General features: G+C 41.6%; 1 protein-coding gene across 5 annotated transcripts in view; it reads left to right on the top strand.

The window, feature by feature from the left end:
• The window catches only part of spag6 (sperm associated antigen 6), a 184,794-nt gene that overhangs the window by 3,905 nt on the left and 158,363 nt on the right, over window positions 1-22,526 (top strand). For 2 of the 5 annotated variants that reach the window (XM_069914632.1, XM_069914631.1), the window contains one exon: window positions 1,608-1,703. Coding sequence is in view for 2 of the 5 variants with exons in the window: in XM_069914628.1 (XP_069770729.1) it covers window positions 483-507; window positions 1,608-1,703 (121 nt within the window). In the remaining 3 variants the exon portion in view is untranslated. Of the gene's footprint in view, window positions 1-393; window positions 508-599; window positions 794-1,607; window positions 1,704-22,526 lie in introns of those variants that run through there. The other 3 variants (XM_069914628.1, XM_069914629.1, XM_069914633.1) reach the window with 3 other exon arrangements.

Below are 22,526 nucleotides of genomic sequence, written 5' to 3'. Positions count from 1 at the left end.
AGCCTGAAGCCCGCAGTGATCGTCTCCCTTCAGATGAAAGCAATGCTTCTTACGGTGGAAAAATCTGCATAACCCATCACATTTCAGTGGATCTTGTGGGGCGGGACAAATAACGTCGACCGAGGATACAACTCTGAAAGAGAGCCAAAGCCAGATCTCGCTGCTTTATTCAAATTAAATGACAACCACCTTTGTTTTGGGTGGGAGAGAATCCCACTCGAGACTCCTCCGGACGGTATATTAAAAAAAACCCTCTGCAAGTGGGACCCGACTGCGCATGTCACGTCGCGAAGACAAAGTAACGACCTCTGCTGAGGGGGGGGGTGGAGGGGGGTTGGCGAGCATCCTCTTCCGGTTCGTCGCTGTGGCAATCGGCGAGCAGCGCGCACCGTGGAGCTGGCGGTTGTCATGGACACTGGGCCGAGCGCGGCGGCGGGCAGCAGGCGGGCTGCGCTGCTCCTCGTTCACTCGCCACGGCCACCATGACCCAGAGATTGGCATTGCAAGGTAAAAAAAAAAGTTGTTTCAGAGGTTCTGACCTCACTCGCCGTCCTTAAGAAATGATCTAGGAGAGATTTTTTTTTTGCTGTCCTTGATTGTGGGCAGAAGGACGCTTGACCAGAATGGTATCGTCTGCGATGGCCCAACGACGGTGAAAGAGAGACTCGCACTTGAAGAGCACGGTATCTTTGCCCTGCTGGAAGATGCCAGGAAATGCTTTATAGTGCCCGAAGGCTTAAAAGTTAATAAGCGTAGTGTTTAGGAAACAGGTCGCCAATTTGTGAATACAAAGGTAAAACATGAAAGTCTGCAGACTTGGAGAAACTCAGTATTTTATAGAAAAAGATACATAACCAATGTTCTGGGCTTCAGCCCCTCCATCAAAAGCTCAAATTGTGAATACAAAGTTCCACAGAAAACAATGTAAAGATGATATTCTTTGAATACTATCCAGCGAGATCTTCAGTTCTTCAAATCTTTGATGCTAATCTGTCTTCCTTTCTCATTGCTGTCGTATGTTCTGTAAGTTAAGAAAGCCAAACTATATGGCTATGTGAATGTTGGAGATCATTTATTAGTTGGTTTGCAGAAGAACCCTTTTTTGCTGTACCAGATGGTTTGTGACAAATTAACAAATTTGGCCTTGGGGGTCTTGCAAGTTCATTTGATGAAGTGTGGCAAGGAATGGGTTAACCTCTCATATGAAGCAATACTTTTTTCTGCGTTGCCAAGTCTTCAGATTGGAATTTAAACCCATAATTTAACAGATGGTATTGAATTCTTTTGGGATCCTTGTTTAATCATAAGGCTACATCTTTCTCAACGCTCTGCCCCCTCCCCATCACCTCAGCTCCTTTCACTTTTCACCCTCCCATTGGTATCCACCTATCATCTGCTCGCCTTGCTACTCCTCCTTCCCCTCTACTACCATATTTGGGTGTCTGCCTGGTTTTTGGTAAACCTGAAGGGCTTGGGAACAAAATATCAACTGCCTGTTACTTTCCAGGGATGCTGTATGACCTGCTGAGTTCCTTCAGACCTTTTGTGTAATCATTATGCATATTAGTTCTTGAGTTTAACATTTTTACTTTTTTTTTAAACCTTAGTTTTTGAACAGTATCAGAAGGCCAGAACACACTTTGTGCAAACAATTGCAGAACTTGCAACAAGGCCACAAAATATTGAAACATTACAAAATGCAGGTAAGGAAATATTGTTTTAACTTTAAATGCAGACCTTTCACATTATGGAAAAATATTACTTCATGATTTTTTAATTATCTACAATTCTTACACAAGCATGGATAGTTGCATTCATTTGGTTAAAATGTATTGCCTTTAAATATAAAATTGTGTGATGGATATTGCAGAAAAATCATGAATATAGAAGGTAAAGGTTCCATTGTGGTCATGTAATACATTTAGAATATAACATATATGAAATTCTTTTAACTTTTTTCTACCACAAGGCAAACAGAGAGTGGCCACTTTGTCCAACACCCCTCACAGAAACCTACAGCACCTGGTATTCCTTAGCAGTCTCCTCTCCAAGCACTGAGCAGTCCTGTGTCTGCTTAGCTTCCAAAATCAGACAATCTCAGGTATATTCAGGCTATTTGGCTCATTCCCAATATTTAGTTGATGAGATGCAGAATGTAAATATGCATGAACATCAAGCAATAAGTAAGGCAAAGAAGTACATTGGCTAGTTATAGGAGTTTTTGAGTGAAAAAACACAAAGTGCTAGAAATACTCAAGTTGGGCATCATTTGTAGAGAGAAAAAGTTGATCTTTTAGATTGATTGGTGGTGGAACTGACCGAGAGGATGGGGAGGGGAGTGCTGAAATAGTGAGAAACAGAACACTCATTGTTAGAAATGTGAACTTTATATAAAATTAAATAAATAAATCTGGAAATATCAAGCAACACTTGCAAAAGGAAAAACCTGTTATTTTATAGTTAATGACATTCCATCCAATCATGGCAGCATGACTGAGGTGGGCTGAATGGGTCCATTTCTGTGCCTTATACATCTATGATTTACTTTTAAGCCCTAAAGGCTGTAACATGTCACATTATTAGATGAGGTGTATCTCTCAAGTTTGCATTGATTTTGTTGGAATTGTGTTGTAAGCCAAAGTCAGGGAATTTGGAGGAATGGAGAATTATAGTAGATGCTAACAGAAAGACTAAGCTGCCCCATCTGGCTGAATGGAGCCATTTTGTGAAATTGTTATCCAGTCTGCATTTGATTCCTACAATGTAGAGGAAACCATATTGTGAACTCTGCGCTGAATTTATAAGCGAGTTACTGCTCTATCACAAATGTTATGAGAAAGAGAGTTGGTGTTGTTGCAGATTGAAAAGTGAACTAAGGAATCACTGAAATAACAGTTACTTTGGAATGGTGAAAAGGGAGGGAAGATTATCCATTGGTTCTGTTTGGCCTCCTCTTCCATCCTATTGCTTTCACACTGAGTGAACTATCCTCCAAAATTTCTGCTGCCTTCAATGTGATGCCATGATCAGATGCATCTTTTTCTTCTCTCCATAACACTTTCTGTTGGTTTCCAGCATTGGCAGTTTTAAATTTCTGAAGTTTGGTGAGACTTGATTTGAGGACTGTTTCTGTAACTGAAGTAATATAATTCCTTTGAAGAGTGGATTTCATTGATAATGTGCAGTTCAGCTATGGAATGAAATTATGAGATGGGTTTGTATGTACTGGGTTTCAGAAGAATCCGATATACTGCACAACATTCTGAATAGAATTGACAGAATAGATCTTGAATGTCTATTTTAGTAAGTTGGAACATTCAATCAAGGGGCATTAGTACTGAAATGACCATAAATGTATTTACACAGATGATTGTAAATCTTTTGAATGTTTCTACCTTGGGGCTGAAAACAATGATGGAATCAGCACAGGCAAAGCTGATATTGATAGATTTTGTACACTTGGGGAATAAGGGATACTAGTATGAAGTGATAAAGTGGATGAGGTATAGGATCTTAATGAATGGCAAAGCAGATAGGAGAACTGATTGATCTCCTCATGCTTTTATTTCCTATGTTCTTATTAACTATCAAGCTGTGCCTGCTTTGATCTAATTTACTGAACTTGAATTGGGTTGTATGAGCAGTTGTTTATTTCACAAAAGTTTCTTGTTTTCTATAGTGACTTTAAAATCGGAAAATAACCAGATAAAACAAAATCAGGGAAAGATGGAGATATTTAGATTAATGATTATAATCTTAGACAAAAACGTTCAATGATTTGGACTTTTAATTTGTATTATATGTGAGAGATTAAATAGTTGAAAAGGGATGATTTAAGATCACCATTGTGAATTGCTATGTCTCAGAATTTCCAGAAACTAATGAACCAATTGCACTTGCTGCTGATTGACACAGTAAATTTACATTTCACTGTTTGAATCTACAAGTGCTAATTTTGGGGTTGAGAATAGTGTTAGGCCTTTCTTATGAACAGCACAGTACAGATCCCTCAGCCCAAGATGTTGTGTCGACTGAACAAAAAAAAAAGAAACCTTCCCTACCTTATAACCCTCCAATTTTTTTTTCATTTATATGCCTAAGAGTCTCTTGAATACCTCTATTGTTCCAACTTGCACTACCATCTCTGGAAATGCATTCCAGGCACCCACAACTCTGTTTAGCCCTGATATCTCCCCTAAACGTTCCTCCATTAATTTAGGTTTGTACAGCATGATTGCAATATGCTAATAAAGAAAGTGTTTTACACTTTCAAGGCTTGAAACTGGTCAGCCTTGCATGAGGGAAGTCTAAATTGAGGATTTAAAGTATTTTGTGCCAAGCAAAGGTGGGCTGACTTTACATGGGCCACTGCAGGGTTCAGAGGGATTTTTCATTTTCTTGGGAACACTGTTCTTTTAGGTTCTTAGTGATTGCACCCATTTCCCCTGATGTTCTAAGCAATCCATTAGCAAATGTTTTGGATTAGAGTGTGCTTTGCTGAAGTACTGAAGATGCAGTTCAGACTAGCTACACTTTAGCTAAGCTATTCCAGTAGAATGATGTCAGGTGGATGCTAACTTGGAAAATTTGCCTGGATGTATCCATTTCATAAAAATCAGGACAAAATTATTACTACCAACCAATCCACATTTGATCATCATCAAAGTAATATAAGTTGTTTTTGTGACAATAGTACAACCATGCTGCTTTTAATTTGTGATAACTTGCTCACCAGTACCCAGTTTTTATTTCACCATGACCACTTGGCCCAAGTACTCATCAAAGCTTATTCCAAATTGGATGAATTCCAGAGGTGGGATGAGAGTGACTGCTCACAACATCAATTGACAAAGAATGGCATCAAGGAGCAATGAAGTCAGTGAATATGGAGAGGCAAGAAGTTGATTTCAAACCCACCAGTTCCATCATCTGGAAGGACAAGGCATCAAAAGCATGTGGAATATCATCTAGAAGTTGCCCTCCTGAGCCATACTCCACCAGTGATAGGCAGTGAGAAAGTATATCTAAGATTACAATATGGTCTAGATAAATTGGGAAAGTGGGCCAAAGAAAGGCAAGTGAACTTTAACACTTAAGTGCAATGTGTTTTGCATTTTGGTAGGTTAAGACTTGCATGGTCCACGTTAGGGCCCTGGGGAGTGTTGTAGAACAAAAGAATTCTTGGGAATACAGGTGCATAGTTCCTTGAAAGTGGTAACACAATTTACAGGTTGATGAAAAAATCATTTGGCAAGCTTGCCATGTGTTATGACACTGAGTATAGGAGCAGGGACTTCGTGCTGTAGCTATGAAAGATATGTATGAGACAGCTCTTGGAGTACTGTGCTCAGTTCTGGTCACCCAGTTATGGGAAGGATGGAATTCAGCTGGAAAGGGTGTAGAAAAGATTCACGAGAATGGGACTGGAGGGCTTGAGTTGTATAATGGATTGGCAGGCACTTTCCTCCCTTGAGTGTAGGAGGCTAGTGAGGGGGGTGGGGGGGAACCTAACAGAAGTTTTTAAAAATTATGAGGGGCATAGATAACTAGTCAAAATCTTTTTCCCAGGGTAGGGGAGTTTAAAATGAGAGGGCATAGATTTAAACTGAGTGAGGGAAAAGACTTAAAAGGTGTATACATTGATAGGAAAGGTTGAGAGGGACATGGGCAAATGGGACTATATTTGTTGGAATGGATGGGTTGGGTAAAAGGGCTTATTTCTGTGCTGTAGAACTTTACTCTATGATTATAATGGTTGGAGAATTGTCATAGAGTTCTACAACACAGAAACCGACCTTTAAGCCCAATTTACATTCAGACCACATGCCTCAAAACTTTTCCTATCCATGTACCTGCATGAATATCTTTTGAATGTTATAACTGTCCCCATTTCAATACTTCTTCTGACAGCATGTTCCATATATCCACTGTGAAGGTGTCCCGTGTCAATTTCAAATATTTCCCCCTTCGCCTTGAATCTATAGTTTAACATACCCCAAGGCGGCGGGGAGGGGGGTGGCAGGGGAGTCTGTGACTCTGTTATCTATGCCCTTCATGATTTTATGAATCTCTATAGCAAGCCTCCTGCATACTTGGAGAAAAGTTGGAAAGCCTCTCCTTATAATTCAAGCTGACCAATCTTGATCACATTTTCCTGAATCTTGGAATGCTCCAAGTCCAGCTTCACCAATTCCTTGAACGGTTGATAAGTGATGTTCCTGTAGTCAATGCCCTGACCAATGATAATAAGTGTGCCAAGTATTTTCTTCAACACTCTGTCTATCTGTGTCACCACTTCCATGGAACTCTGTACCTATCTTTGTTCTATAATACTCCCCAGAGCCCTACCTATCACCATGCAAGTCTTGCCCTGGTTTATCCTATTAAAATGGAACTCCTCACAATTGTTGGAGTTAAATTCCACCTGCCATTCCTTAGCCTACTTTCCTAATTCATCTAGATCCTGTTATAATCTCAGATAACCTTCTTCACTGTCCTGCATAACTGCTATTCTTGACCTCTTTTGGCTGTGGCACCTTGGGGCTCTGCTCAAAGTTTGTCCCCCTTCCCTGTGAAGCATTCAAGTTTAGATTGTTTCTTCTATACTTCTGCCTACTGGTGCAAAATAAATATTTGTTGTTGGTTTTTTTTTTGTGAGGTGAAAAGAAAACCAGGCTTTTACTCTGAGTGTAACGACTGTGGCTTGTTATTCAAGAATAAATAGACTAAGAAATAATTCTTGTTGAACATGTGGGAAAGAAGAAAACATGAACTTGCTGCATATTATAGAAAATTGTAAAAACATTTTGGAGTGCAATGGATGATACACAATGAGTCATTAGGGAACCTAAGCATAAACTTGAAGATGTGAAAACTTAATCAAATGAACTTTAAAAAAAAAAATAATAAAAATAATTCTTATAAAATGAAAATTTTAGTGAGATCCTTGAGCTTGATGTTCCTGTGCATGTTCTTTTTTGAAATCAGGCTCCAAATAGCTAGTCGAAGATCACCTCATGTTGTGATATCAAGTTTGTTCCTGGATTTTGTCAAGGAAACTACCTTCATGAATCCACATTCAACCAAGTGCAGTGTGTTGAAGGAAAGGCAGTGAAAAATATTTTGGCCTTTTCCCAAAGTTTTGGAAATCTATTCAGCAGATCACTGTGAACCCAAAAATCTTTTTAAAATTGATTGAACTTGAGGCATGCAATTATATCACCCTGGAGATCAATCAACCTCTCTTGAATTTCTGTATTAACATCAGTGGATTCTTCCTCAAATGGATCATTATATCTATCTTGCAGATCTGTGTGTTTTTGCTTGGGTGTTTCACATAAATAGTAAAGTCATTGTCCTTTAGTGCCTGTGCATTCATTTTCTGATTTGGAAATTTTAAATGTTCTGATGTCTGATATTGCTCCAATAGACAGCTTTTGAAGGAAGGAAACAATGTCTCTGTAATATTAATGAGGCATTGTGTTTAGCCTGCAAGGTCTTGTTCAATTGAATTTGTCAAAGTTATCTGCCAGATAAAATATGTCTGCCTTTGCATCAACAAATTTTTCTCCATGGACATTTTGAAAAAGCAAGGAAGCAACAAAACAATAAAGACAATTTCCTTTGGACAGCCACCTCTCCTTGATATGCTGCAGCAGTGTCTGGACATGTACATCATTTAATTCACACAGCTGCTGGGATAGATAGTCTTGAAAGGGATATGATTTTATAAAGTTTAGTTTTTATGACAATTAAAAGCAAAGCATTTAAACCTAAGCCCTCCAAGTTTTTAGCTACTAAATCTTCCCTATAAATTACACAATGAACAGTAAATACTGAAGATATAACATTTGTCAGGCGTGTGATGAAACCTCCGTATCATCTAACCATTGAAGTGGTGCCATCAGTTGTACAGGCAACTATGTTCTTAAATTTTTTGTTTATCTAGGTCATTCAAGGCTGTTTTCAAATTCCTCCACCCTTGAGAAAAATCTTGTTGCTTGGCAACTATAAACCAAAGCCCAGCAGTAAAGATCTTTACTACCACAAAAAAAAGTTTTATCTGTTCAGTTTCCATGTCCCCTATACATCTTAAGGATTTTGATCTGTGACCCCCCCCCGCCTTTAAATGTGCGGTGCCCCTGTTAGAATGGTTGCCCCATACCACCAATTTTGGTGTCATAAATAAACTTGACAGTCATGTAACTACATGATCATCTAAGTAATTAATGTAAATGACAAACAGCAGCAAACCCAGCATGAATACCTGCGGCACATGTCTAATCACAGGCTGTCCTCCTTTCTTTCCCACTTGACTATCCAATTGACCAGCTCACTTAGGATCCCATGCAATATGACCTTCCACACCAGCTTTCCATGTGGAACCATGACAACTACTACTGCCCTAGTCTTGTCAGTTTTCTTGATCACCTCTTTTTGTGGTTTTGGACAACTGAGATACAGCAATGATCAATGCTGTGGCATTGATCAACAATTTTGATGAGGTGGTTATGGGAAATCAAACCAAATTGATTCAACCCACAGTGCCAATGGTGTGAGAAGCATGGAGTTTTGTTTCCCTGTACAGAGGGGCTTCAGTGGAAAAAGCAGCTTAATTGAAAGGACGAGGGAATGCAGTTTGAGTTTATTGTCACGTTATGCCTGTACTGTGAGACTTCCATGAGCAGTCTAGCAGGTCAACTCTTACATAGCAGTACAAGTAGAAAAATGAGCAGTTACAGAATAGAGGTGAAATGGAAAAAAGCCTCAATTAGTACATAGCAAGGGCATCATGACAGCATTTTGAGGGGTTTGTTCAGCAGCCTAAATGGCTGCGGGGAAGAAACTGCCTTTCACCCTGTCAGTATGCCATTTCACATTTTTAATGAAAATTTTATTTACCGTTTTTCCAAAACAAACATAGAATCACATCTGAAAAAACAATCCTTTTTAACGTATTTACACCTTTTTTGCTATAATTCACTTCTCAGATACAAATACTAAATAGATTTCCAATTTCATTCCCTCCCCCCAGAACTTTGAAAATTAAACAATACTAAAACAATTAAAGTGACAAACAAAAAATTGTAAAAAGAAAAATTCAACATGCCACCATTCTTTCTCATCTACTTCAACTCTTTGACGTGCTTCATTGCTGTTATCTTTATGTATTTTGTTAGCTTTTTAGAACTGTGCGCTGTTGCTCTAGCTGCGCACCAAAGTGCTCTCGATAAGGCTGGCATATTTTGGCAAATGTATCGTATTTATTTCTTGTGCTATTTTCTCCACGGGCACACAGTTGTGTATCTCCATGGACCGTTGAGTGATGAGTAGGGGGGAGTCGAACTTCCAGGTGATTGCAATGCATTTTTTTTTGCTAATGACAGGGCAATATCTACAAATTTAAGTTGGAATTTAGTTAATGTTCTGTCTATGTTCTCTGAATTTCCCAATAAATTCTGCTCTGGATCCAGTGGGAAATCTGTTCCCATAATCCTAGTTAATATATTAGATCATTCCAGCCTAAAGGGTCTCACCTTTACACCGTGTATAAAGGTACCAATTTCTAACCCACACCTGAAGCATATTTCCGATATCTTTGATTTTCCTTTATGTAATTTTTGTGGCGTGAGATAAAATTGGTGTAAGAAATTATATTGTACCAATCTTAGTCTGGTGTTGATCATCGATGTTACCCTTTACCTACATAAATCTGACCAACACTCTTCATCGAACATTATTCCCAGGTCCGACTCCCACCTCTCCCTCGATCTTTGCAGGTCTGGTTTTGGGCTCTCACTTTGAAGTACAAAGTACATTCTGTATATAAATTTGAGAGTGCCTCCCAGTCGAAGTAGGCCTTCCACCTTGTATCCTTCAGGTGGAGTCATGGTAGGGCCCCATTTTTCCTTCATGAAGGATTTTAACTGAAGTAAGTAGTGAAAAGTTCCATTAGGCAAATCATATTTATCCTTCAGTTGTTTGAAAGACATGAACATTCTCATAGCAGTCTTCAATAATTCGGATCCCCTTTCAGTGCCAAATATCCAGAATTTTGTTACCTAAATTCATAGGCATCAGTTCGTTACGTATCAAGGGTGCTTTTGGCGATATTACAATCTCTTTACCAATAGAAACATCAATTTCCTTCCAGATTTTCACCAGATGTTTTAGGATGGGGTTATCTGTTCTTTAATTTATTAATTTGGTATTTGTTTTGTAAATGAAATCTTTCACCACCCCCTCCCCATACTATGTTATCCTACGTCAACCCATTTTGGTGGTTCATCCTCTTCAAATAAAGATGCAAAGAACCTTGACTAGGCTGCTAAGTAACATTTCCTAAAATCAGGTAATCATATCTCCCCCAATTTATAATCCCACATCCATTTTTCCATGGAAATCCCGGAGACTTTGCCATTCCACAGGAAAGTTCTTATGCTTCCATTTAATCTTTAAAAAAAAAATTCATGGTAGATAAATAAGAATGGATTGAAATAAATACTGTAATCTCGGCAACACTTTCATTTTGATATAGTTTACCCTGCCCATCAAAGTGATAGACAGGCTTCTCCATCTGTTTAAATTGTCTTTTGATTTCCCCCCCCCCCCCACCCCCACCAAGGATAGGAGTATAGTTGAGTTTGTATGTTTCCCAAATCTCTATCCATTGTTATCCCTAGGTATTTAAAACTACCTGATTGCCTCTTGAAATGGCTCCCCTGTTTATATCTTTCATAGTCTGAATCAGTCAACATAATCCTACTTTTTTCTAAATTTATCTTGTATCCAGAGATTATGCTATAATTTTACAGGTGGTCTGCAATTTGGGCAATGACTCAGCTGGTTCTGTCAAGTATAATAGCACATCGTCTGTGAATAGTTTTATATTCAGCTTGGCCCACCTTGAATCCCCTTGTGTGTGGGTCCTTCCTAATATATTCTGCTAATAATTCAATAGCTAATACAAACAACCTTGGAGACAGTGGACAACCCAGTCTGCTGAATCTACTTGGGGGGAATGTCGACGAAATTTGGCCATTTGTTATGATCCTTGCTTGTGGTTTAGAATATAATGTTTTTACCCAATTAATATATGTTTGTCCCAATCCAAATTTTTCTATTCCTTTTAATGGATTTGGCCATTCCAATCTATCGAAGGCCTTTTCTACATCCAGAGATACAGCTACACTGGGATCTACTCTGAATTGTGCCAGATGTATTGTATTGAATAATCTTCCAAAATAATCAGCAGAATGTCTGGATTTATTAATTTTGGGAGACATTGGCCCAATCTCTCTGCCTGTGCTTTGGCTATTATCTTGTAATCTGTATTTAATAGCGAGGTGGGTCTGTAAGATGCAGGTTTTAACAGATCATTCTTCTTCTTGGTTAACATCACAACTATTGTTGTTGAAAAGGTGTCCAGGAGAGTCTTTGCCTCTGCCGCTTGATTAACTATTCCCATCATGAGTGGCATCAAGAAATCTTTAAATTTTTTTGTAAAATTCAGGTGGGAAACTGTCTTCCCCTGGAGATTTATTGGCTCGTATCAGTTCCAAAGTTTTTAAAAATTTCCTCCCTAGTGAGGGGTGCGTTTAACCTCATCTAGTCCTCATGGCTCAATATCGGCAGCTCAATTCCATTCAGAAAGTCATCTATTGTTGTTTGATCCTGTGATGATTCTGATTTGTATAGTTTTGTGTAGAATTGTTTAAAAGTGTAATTTAATTATTTTTGGATCGTGAGACATCGTGTCTGACTCCAGTTGAACTGTGCTGATCGTCTTTGATATTTCCTCTACCTTTTGCTGCCAAGACAAAACTATATGTGCTCTTTCTCCCAATTTGTAATATTTTTGCTTTGATCTCATTATGTTTGTATTATATTTAAGTTTTTACTTATTAAAGTTTTGTATTTGTTCTTTGAGCTGGATTTTTGATATTCTTTCTTTAATTTTTTTTTCCACATTGTTAATTTCCACCATGTGTTTTTTCTTGACATTTTTAGCGTAAGATATTATCTGCCCCCTCAAGTAGGCCTTTAGTGTGTCCCATATCAGGAAACTGTTGTTAGTAGATGGACAGTTAGTTTCACAAAATACATTAATTTGTTCCCTTATAAATGTACTGAAGTCTTCTTTTTTCAACAGCATAGGATTTAGTCACCACTTATACATTAATGCCTGTTTTCTCTTCTTTGGTTTGGCTTCGCGGACGAAGATTTATGGAGGGGTAAATGTCCACGTCAGCTGCAGGCTCGTTTGTGGCTGACAAGTCCGATGCGGGACAGGCAGATGCGGTTGCAAGGGAAAATTGGTTGGTTGGGGTTGGGTGTTGGGTTTTTCCTCCTTTGTCTTTTGTCAGTGAGGTGGGCTCTGCGGTCTTCTTCAAAGGAGATTGCTGCCCGCCGAACTGTGAGGCGCCAAGATGCACGGTTTGAGGCGATATCAGCCCACTGGCGGTGGTCAATGTGGCAGGCACCAAGAGATTTCTTTAGGCAGTCCTTGTACCTCTTCTTTGGTGCACCTCTGTAACGGTGGCCAGTGGAGAGCTCACCATATAACATGATCTTGGGGAGGCGATGGTCCTCCATTCTGGAGACGAGACCTACCCAGCGCAGTTGGATCTTCAACAGCGTGGATTCGATGCTGTCGGCCTCTGCCATCTCGAGTACTTCGATGTTAGGGATGAAGTCGCTCCAATGAATGTTGAGGATGGAGCGGAGACAACGCTGGTGGAAGCATTCTAGGAGCCGTAGGTGATGCCGGTAGAGGACCCATGATTCGGAGCCGAACAGGAGTGTGGGTATGACAACGGCTCTGTATACGCTTATCTTTGTGCGGTTTTTCAGTTGGTTGTTTTTCCAGACTCTTTTGTGTAGTCTTCCAAAGGTGCTATTTGCCTTGGCGAGTCTGTTGTCTATCTCGTTGTCAATCCTTGCATCCGATGAAATGGTGCAGCTGAGGTAGGTAAACTGGTTGAACGTTTTGAGGTCCTCACCTGGGAAGAGACATATAAGGCAATTGAACAACTGAAAAGTGGCAAAGCAGCAGGTATGGATGGAATCCCCCCAGAGGTCTGGAAGGCTGGCGGCAAAACTCTGCATGCCAAACTGCATGAGTTTTTCAAGCTTTGTTGGGACCAAGGAAATCTGCCTCAGGATCTTCGTGATGCCACCATCATCACCCTGTACAAAAACAAAGGCGAGAAATCATACTGCTCAAACTACAGGGGAATCACGCTGCTCTCCATTGCAGGCAAAATCTTCGCTAGGATTCTCCTAAATAGAATAATACCTAGTGTCGCTGAGAATGTTCTCCCAGAATCACAGTGCGGCTTTCGCGCAAACAGAGGAACTACTGACATGGTCTTTGCCCTCAGACAGCTCCAAGAAAAGTGTAGAGAACAAAACAAAGGACTCTACATCACCTTTGTTGACTTCACCAAAGCCTTTGACACTGTGAGCAGGAAAGGGCTTTGGCAAATACTAGAGTGCCTCGGATGCCCTCCAAAATTCCTCAACATGGTTATCCAACTGCACGAAAACCAACAAGGTCGGGTCAGATACAGCAATGAGCTCTCTGAACCCTTCTCCATTAACAATGGCGTGAAGCAAGGCTGCGTTCTCGCACCAACCCTCTTTTCAATCTGCTTCAGCATGATGCTGAACCAAGGCATGAAAGACCTCAACAATGAAGACGCTGTTTACATCTGGTACCGCACGGATGGCAGTCTCTTCAATCTGAGGCGCCTGAAAGCTCACACCAAGACACAAGAGCAACTTGTTCGTGAGCTACTCTTTGTAGACGATGCCGCTTTAGTTGCCCATTCAGAGCCAGCTCTTCAGCGCTTGACGTCCTGTTTTGCGGAAACTGCCAAAATGTTTGGCCTGGAAGTCAGCCTGAAGAAAACTGAGGTCCTCCATCAGCCAGCTCCCCACCATGACTACCAGCCCCTGCACATCTCCATCGGGCACACAATGCCTGTTTTACTGGCATCATCGTCAGTTCCAAAGGTGCATGATCCAATAACAATCTAGCTAAATACTCCGATTCGACCGTCCTGCATTCGAACTGTGGCGACATTAGGAAATAGTCAATTCTGGTGAAAGAATCATGGGGTTTTGAGTAAAAGAAGTCTCTAGTGTGGGGCTGCAACAGTCTTCAGGCATCTATTAGGTTTAGATCCTTCATACATGCTGGAATGGCTTTTGACACCTTAGTTTTTGTCACTGTGTGTGTGGATTTGTCCAATATAGGGTCTAAACAAAAACTGAAATCTCCTCCAATTAAAACATTGTTTTGACCTCCAGCTATTTTAAGAAAGACTCTTTGTATAAATAGCTCATCGTCTCTGTTTGGTGCATAAAGGTCAATAAGTGACCAAGCCTCTGAGTAGATCTGACAGTGTGCTATAATATATCATCCATTTGGATCCACTACTACCTCCTTCACCATCACTGGATTATTTTTATTTATTAAAATGGCTACCCCCCTCACCTTGGAACTATATAAAGACGATATTACTTGTCCCACCCAATCTTGTTTTAGTTTGGTCTGTTCATACTTTGTGAGATGTGTTTCCTGTACAAATGCTATATCTGAACTTTTTGAAATGTGCCAAAACTCTTTCTTTTGATATTTCTGTTTAATCCATTTATATTAGTGAATTTAATGTCTTATTCATTGATATCTATGTTTATGCTTATCTGTCTCTGGAAGCCCATATATGTTTTTCTATAGCCATGTATATGCCTCACTTCAAGTATTTTTCCTGCTGAAACAAAAACACAAAAAAGAAAAGACAGAAGAAAACCCCAAATCCCTTCTTTATATATACTAAATTTTCTCCATTTTATTTTGGCACCTTGGTGCCATTGTACCCCTTCAAGCTGGGTCCACCTGCCACTCTCATTGATGCTTTTAACTTTCTATTCGGTTCTCTTTCCCACTCTTCATTATATATTTACATCGATTGTCCTTGTCTCCTCCTATTATTTATTACATCCCTTAAATTATGTGCTGTATTGCTTTGTTATCCATCTTTGCATTATACAAAAACTGTCAAAAAAGGATATCTAATTATTTTCCTTATCCCTTTGTCCCTTAGTCTATTTTCTTTGCTCTTCAATCTCCCCTTCGGGTCTTTCTTTCATTTTCCATTGTCTCTCGGGGATTTTAAAAATATTTTCTTTCACCCCCTGGCATGTCAATCTGGGTATAATAGCACATATCCAATTTTTTTTTTGTCTGTAGAGTTCTTTTTAATGACGTGGAATTCTTTCCTCTTCTTGACCAGTTCCACACTCAAATCCGGGAAAAAGCTGATCCTCCACCCTCTCCCCCCCCCCCCCCCCGCCCCCACACCATCTATCAGTGGCCCATTGTGTTTCCTGGCCTTGTGGAGTATCATCTCCCTATCTTAATATTTATGCAGTCTTGTCAATACTGGGCGTGGGCATTAGTTTGGCCCTGGTCAGGGACTGGAGGTTGCGTGGGCCCTCTTAATTACAATGAATCATCATGTCTGTTTGTTCCAAGGATCTTTGGGATCCATTTCCCAAAAGAAACCAACGATTCTTGTCCTTCCACCCCTTCCCTTAGATCCACAATCCTTACATTCTGCTGCCTGTTATAATTTTCCAGTGAATCCAGTTTCTCCAGCAGTCTCTCTCTTTCAACTTTCCAGGCATCTGTATCATTTTCAATTTTCTCCATCTTCGGCGGTTGCTATGCGGTTGGTTAGAGTGGCGAGTGCAATCTTCACTTCGCCCTCTCCTTTCATTATCTTTTGGATCCTCCCATCTAGAGTCTCAATTTTATTAGCCAGCGATTGAATGAAGTCCATCACGTCGGCAATTGTTGGTGCTGGTCTGCCCTCCACCATAATGTCGAGCTCTTCCTGCATCCCATCTCTCCTGTGTGGCAGCTCCGATGACACTCATCTCCACCCATCAGTCTCCTCTGTTTCCAGGAGGGCAGCTCTATTTTTCCATGCTGTGGTGATTTTTATGCTATGTTTTCTCTTTTTTCCAGCATTTTTCAGTTGATTTACAGGATTGTGTTGAGGCGTTCTTGTGGGGTCTGTCTGTTCAGCTCCTCCATATCATAAAGCTTGCCATTTCACACTCTTGAACTTCTCCCTGATGGGAAGGGGAGAAAAGAGGGTGTCCAATGTGGAATGGATCCTTCAGTAATGTTGGTTGCATTTACCTGGGCGGAAGGAGGTGTAGATGGAGGGAAAGGGGAATGTTTGTATGAGGTTCTGAGCTGCATTTATGTTGATAAATGAGGTCATCGATTTCTGCAGGTTCAATTTTTTTTTAATTTGAGGGAAGATAGGACTGGTATATGGATGGCAGGGGTATGGAGAGCTATGGTCTGGGTGCAGCTCAGTGGACTATGCAGAATAATAGTTTGGCATGGATTTGATAGGCCGAAGGGCCTGTTTCTGTTTCCAAAAAGAAATTATTATTTAGGTTGTGAATAGTGTTGATATACTTGTATATGAACCAATAAAAGTTAATGTGCAAAAAGCATTTAGGAAGGCAAATAGTATCAAGATGTTTAAAAGTGTATTTGAATATGAGGGGAAAGATACCATAGTTTTCAATCACTAACTTTTGTTACTCACTGTCAGTTGTCAAATTTCTTAAGAGTTTAAGAAGACCACGATTAATTCCCTTGCTGTGCTCCAGTAGAAATGTGTGCAGTTTCTCGTGCCTGTTGCACGAGTTAGATTACACAGTATACTTTTTTAATTGAATTGTTTATTGTCACTTGTACATGGATACAGTTTTATAAAAAAATAAAACACCCTTGGCATGGTATCCAACCAAGTCAACAGCTACAAAGCACAGCAAGTAGTGCGAAAATCTAAACATTTTGTGTTAAAATAAATCAGAAGTGCAGAACATTGTGTCACGTGGGAAATTTGTATGGTATCAATTTAGACAATCAGACTATGAAACTGTGCTCTTTCTCCCCATTCCCAGCAACTGGATCCTCGATTTCCTGACTTGTGGACAATACCATAGCAGAAATAGGCTATTCAGCCCCACCATTTAATCGTGAGCTGATCCATTTTCCCACTTAGCCCTCCTGCCTGGCCTTCTCCCCATAACTTTTGGTGCCCTGGCTAATCAAGAATCAATTAATCTCTACCTTAAATTCATTGAATGTCTTGGCCTTCACAACAAATTCCACAGATTCATCACCATCTGGCTGAAGAAATACTTTAGCATGCATCTCTGTTCTAAGTAAACAGCCTTCAATCCTGAAGTTGTGCTCTCTTGACCTAGAGTCTCCCACCATGGAAAACAACCATGTAGACATCTACTCTGTCTACATCTTTCAACTTTGAAATGTTTTAATGAAATTTCCCCTACCCCCCCCCCCCCCCCCCAGCTTCTAAATTCCAGCAAGTACAGGCCGAAAGCCATCAAACATTCCTCACATGATGACCCTTTTATTCTCGGAATCTTTATTGATTTTTCTTTTTTTGTTTTCTCTGTATTGCACAGTCAATTTGTTTACATTCATTATTTGTTTACAGTTCTTTTTTTATATGTTTAAGCTGTGTACATTTTTTTAGCTACCAATTAGTGGTAATTGTGCTATGCTGAAGGAAAAAGGAAACTCGGGGTTGTATGTGATGTCATGTATGTACTCTGACAATAAATCTGAACTTCTGAACCCTCTCCAACATCAGCACATCCTTTCTTTAATGAGGAGCCCAAAACTACGCAGAATATTCCATGAAGTCTCACCATCATCTTGTAAAGCCTTAACTTTACATTCCTGCTCATTTAAATTTAGACATACAGCATGGTAATAGGCCCTTTTGGCTCTTGAATATGTACCGTCCAATTGATCTCCAATCCCAGTACATTTTGAATGGTGGGATGAAACAGGAACACCTGGAGGATGCCCACGTAGACACGAGGAGAAAGTACAAACTCATTAAAGACTGCGGGATTTGAATCCTGATCCTTGGCGCTGTGCCATTCTATTCCACTCCTCTTGAAATGAATGCCAGTAATGCATTTGCCTTTTTCATCACCAACTCAATATGAAAGTTTGCCTTCAGGTAATTTGCATGAGGACTCCCAAGTCTCTTTTCATCTCGTGATTTTTTTTTCCTCTTCTTTCAATTTTCTCCCCATTTAGCTTGTTTTTTTTCCTACTAAAGTGCTCTACACTTTCTGACATTGTATTTCATGTTTCAATGCATGAAAATGAGATATGTTTCAAGGGCTTTATCTTGAAGAAGGGCTCAGGTCCAAAATGACAGTTATATATCTTTACCTTCGTTGAATGCAGCAAGACCTGCTGACTTCCTCCAGCATTTCTGTGTTTTTACTAGGAGTACGCCAGGGATAAAGTAGTGGGTGTCTGGAATGTGTGGTCAGGGGTGGTGATGGAAGCTGGTCAATGGGGATGTTTAAAAAACTTGTAGACGGGCACATGGATACAAGTAAAATAGAATGTTATGAGGTAAGGAAAGTTTGGTTTTTTGAGTAGGTTTATATAGGTTGGCACAACACCTTAAGCCCAAGGGGCCTGTACTGTTCATGAGTAAGCCATGTGGCCCGGCAAGCCTACTCTACCATTTAATCAGATTATGGCTGATTTAGCCATAGACTCTCCTCCACCTATTTGCTTTTTCTCCCTTAATTCTCCAAATATGCAAACATATATCTAACAGTTTCTTAAATACACATAATGAGGCAGTCTCTATTGTTTCCTTTGGCAGATAATTCCATTGATTCTCTGCTCTCTGGGAAAAGCATTTCCTCATCTGCATCCTAAAGATACTCCACTAAGTCTTGAGGCTATGTTTCCTAGTTCTAGTTTCACCTACGAATGGAAACAATGTTACTGCCTCCATCTTGACTATCAGTTCATAATTCTGTATGTTTCTTTCAGGCCCCTCTTATTCTTCTAATTACAGGGAGTATGGTTTGGTACAGGTTTCACTGGGATGTTTGCCTGGATTGGAAAGTTTTGTCTATAAGAAGAGATGGCAGGAACTTGAATTGTTTTTGATTGAGCGTCAGAAATTGAGGGATGATACACACTCACAATTATACCAAAAGATTGGATTTGCAGGGCGACAGGCTTTTCATACCATAAGACTTGGAGCATGCTCCTGTTCTGGCCTGATCCCAGAACTTGTACTGAGGGAGGGATTTGGCTTGCTGCTTTTATTAGGGGAATCCAGGAAGGTGGAGTCACCGAAGGAAGGTGGGCCAGCCATATGAACCAAACATATGCACAGTGCTAGTAACCAAGTAACAGTATACACATTCACCACCTCTTTTAAAAGAAATATCCCAGGCCGTCAGTGGCACATCTGCTGGTTCCTGGTTGGGTGGGAGTACGTTGGTAGTTGGTGTACCCAAGGGTGAGGGCGGATTTGACAGTTTGGGAGTCAAGGTGGGGTGGTGGGGATCGGCTGTACTGGTCATAACTGCTGGTGCCTGGGTTTGGGTAAAGTGCCTGGGTGCAGGGGGTTCAGTGGGTGTGGTGGGTGGTGCTGAGCAATGGTAGTCTCGGTGTCTCCTGCGCAGGCCAGGTCAGGGACAGACACTGTCTCCTTGTGACTGTCCAGGTATGCCACATAGGCATACTGGGGATTGGCGCGGAGGAGGTGAACCTTCCTGACCAGAGGGTTGGTTTTGTGGCCCTGTACATGCCTCCTGAACTGGACTGGGCCTGGGGACATCAGCCAGGATGGTAGCATTGTCCCAGTGTTGATTTCCTGGGTGAGGAAAATAGTCTTTTGTGAGGTGTGGTGTTGGTGGCAATACACAAGAGGGATCTGATTGCATGAAGGGCATTGGGGAGGACTTCCTGCCATCGGGAGGCAGGTAGACCCTTGGACTTTAAAGCTAGAAACACTGCCTTCCATACCATAGCATTCTCCTGCTCCACCTGGCCATCCCCTGGGGGTTATAGCTTGTAGTTCTGTTGGTGGCTATTCCCCGCACCAACGGGTACTGTCGCAGCTCTTTGCTCATAAAAGAGGGTCCTGATTATTGTGGATGTAGCTTGGGTACCCGAATAGGGCAAAGATGCCACCTTTTTAAGAGTGGCCATGGTCCAATTTGGGCAGGGGATGGTGAAGGGGAAAACAGGAGAACTCACCAACAATGTAGAGAAAGTGCAGGTTCCAATAGAAATCCATGCTCAAGTGCTCGAAGGGTTGAGTAGTCTTGATCAGATGTGATTTGTCGGGCCTGTAGAAATGTGGTTTGCATTCGATGCAAACCTGGCAGTTTCTAGTCAGGGTCTGGACATTGATGGAGTAGGAGAGGTTTTTGGCTTTGACAAAATGAAAAACCCTAGTGTCCCTGGGGTGGCAGAGGTCATTGTGGGGGGATTGGAGTCAGTTGGACTGTGAGCTGGCGCATGTCCCTAGGACAGGGCATCTGGGGGCTTGTTGAATTTCCAGGCTGGTATAGGTTGTCATAATTATAGGTGGAGAGTTCTATCCTCCACCTAGGATTTTATCATTTTTGATCTTGCCCCGCTGTTTGCTGTGGAACATGAATGCGACTGCACATTGGTCAGTCAGCAGGGTAAAACGCTTACTGGCCAGGTAGTGCCTCCAGTGGCACACCACCTCAATGATCGCCTGGGCCTCCTTCTGAGTGTCAGATCTCAGGGCCACGAGGGTGCGGGAGAAGAATGCTACTGGTCTGTCTGCTTGGTTGAGAGTGGTCATTAGGGCAAAATCAGAGCCATTGCTCTCCACCTAGAAGGGGGTGGATGTCCACGGCATGCATTGTGGCCTTGGTGATGTCCCCTTTGATACGGGCGAAGGCCTCCTGAGCTTCCATTGGGAATGGGAAGGTTGTGGCTTTCACCAGGGGTCGGGCCATGTTGGTGTAATTGGGAACCCACTGTATAAGAGAAAAACCCAAAGGCACCTCTTTAGGGCCTTGAGGCTGCGAGACACAGGGAGTTCTGCATGCAATCCCTGACATTTGGAGTCTGGCCCAATGACACCATGTTCCACAATGCAATCGAAAATGACTAGGAGTGATTTGCTGAACACTCACTTTGTTTTGTTGTAAGTGAGGTGGTACCTCTTTAGGGCCTTGAGGCTGCAAGGCAGAGGGAGTTCCATCAGGGGGCGCATGCGGTTGAGATCTGGCCCAATGATATCATGTTCCACAGTGCAACCGAGAATGACCAGGTGTGATTTGCGGAACATGCACTTTGCTTTGTTGTAAGTGAGGTTGAGTGCCTTAGCTGTCTGTAGGAATTTCTCCAGGTTTGTGTCATGGTCCTAGATATGGCTGCAAATGGTCATATTCTAAGAATGGGTACATGGCTTTGAGCCTATTATGGTCCACCATTTGGTCCATTTCCCATTGGAAAATGGAGACTCCATTGATGACCCCGAAGGCAACCCTTAGGAAGTGGTAGAGGCGACCGTCCGCCTCGAATGTGGTATACTAACAGTCCTCTGGGAGAATGGTACACTGATTTTTTTTTTCTCTCTCAAAGATCAATTGTAGAGAACACCTGGTATTGGGTGATCTGATTTGCCATATCAGCAGTGCAGGGAATAGGGTACACATCCAGCTACATGAACCGGTCTATAATTTGACTGTAGTCAATCACCTGCAGTGTTTTTCCCCCGTTCTTGATCACCATGACCTGGGCCCTCAGCCAGAAACCGTTGCACCTCTGATTTGATAAATGCCCTGTTGCCGTGTTATATCCCCCTGCTCTTGGTGGCGATTTGCTTGCAGACGGGGTGAGGTTAGTGAACAGGGGCAGAAGGCGTACCTGGAGGTTGGAGAGCCTCCATGTCAGATGCTGTGAGTAGGACGCAGTGTACCCATTCGTCACGTGTGGAGGGGGGGGTGGATAGTTTAAAAATTGGTTACGGAAAGTGAGGCCTGTTGAATTCCAAAGTGACACTCTTGCGGTGGCTCTGGAAGTCCAACCCCAGGATTATCGGCATGCAAAGCTGGGGCATGACCAACAGTTTAAAATTGTTGTAATTAATGCCCCGTAAAGTTAGTTATACCATGTAGTAGCCCAGAATCTCAGCCGACTGTGACCTGGATACCAGGGATATCTTGCAACTGGATGGACTCACCATGAGTGAACAGTGCTGAACCGCTTTGGGGTGCACAAAACTTTTGGTGCTGATGATGGGGTGTTTGTTTACTTCAACCTATAGTATTGAGTGAGTGAGCTGGTGAGGGCTGTGCTGGTCGAGTGTAATGGAAGCCAGTACCCGGTCATAGTTGTAATTGGAGTTGCTGTCGATATCAGACTGGTAAGATGGTGCCCGCGGCCTGGACCGAGAAGATGGCGGCTTCCCCAGTGTGCACATTGGGCGATTGTTCAGGGACGGAAGTGACAATGAAAGTGATGTGGTGCTGCTATGGAGGGAAAGTCTGGACTTGCATATTTTAACTTCCGTCTTCCCGCACCCTGAGCACACCGCTTCTTTGGCTGGGCTACGCTTCCACGGGTTCTTTGGTTGGCCACAATAATAGCA

The sequence above is a fragment of the Narcine bancroftii genome, chromosome 1 (assembly GCF_036971445.1).
Source record: "Narcine bancroftii isolate sNarBan1 chromosome 1, sNarBan1.hap1, whole genome shotgun sequence".
In the NCBI taxonomy this organism is placed as follows: domain Eukaryota; kingdom Metazoa; phylum Chordata; class Chondrichthyes; order Torpediniformes; family Narcinidae; genus Narcine; species Narcine bancroftii.
This window is presented reverse-complemented; position numbering and strand designations above follow the sequence as displayed.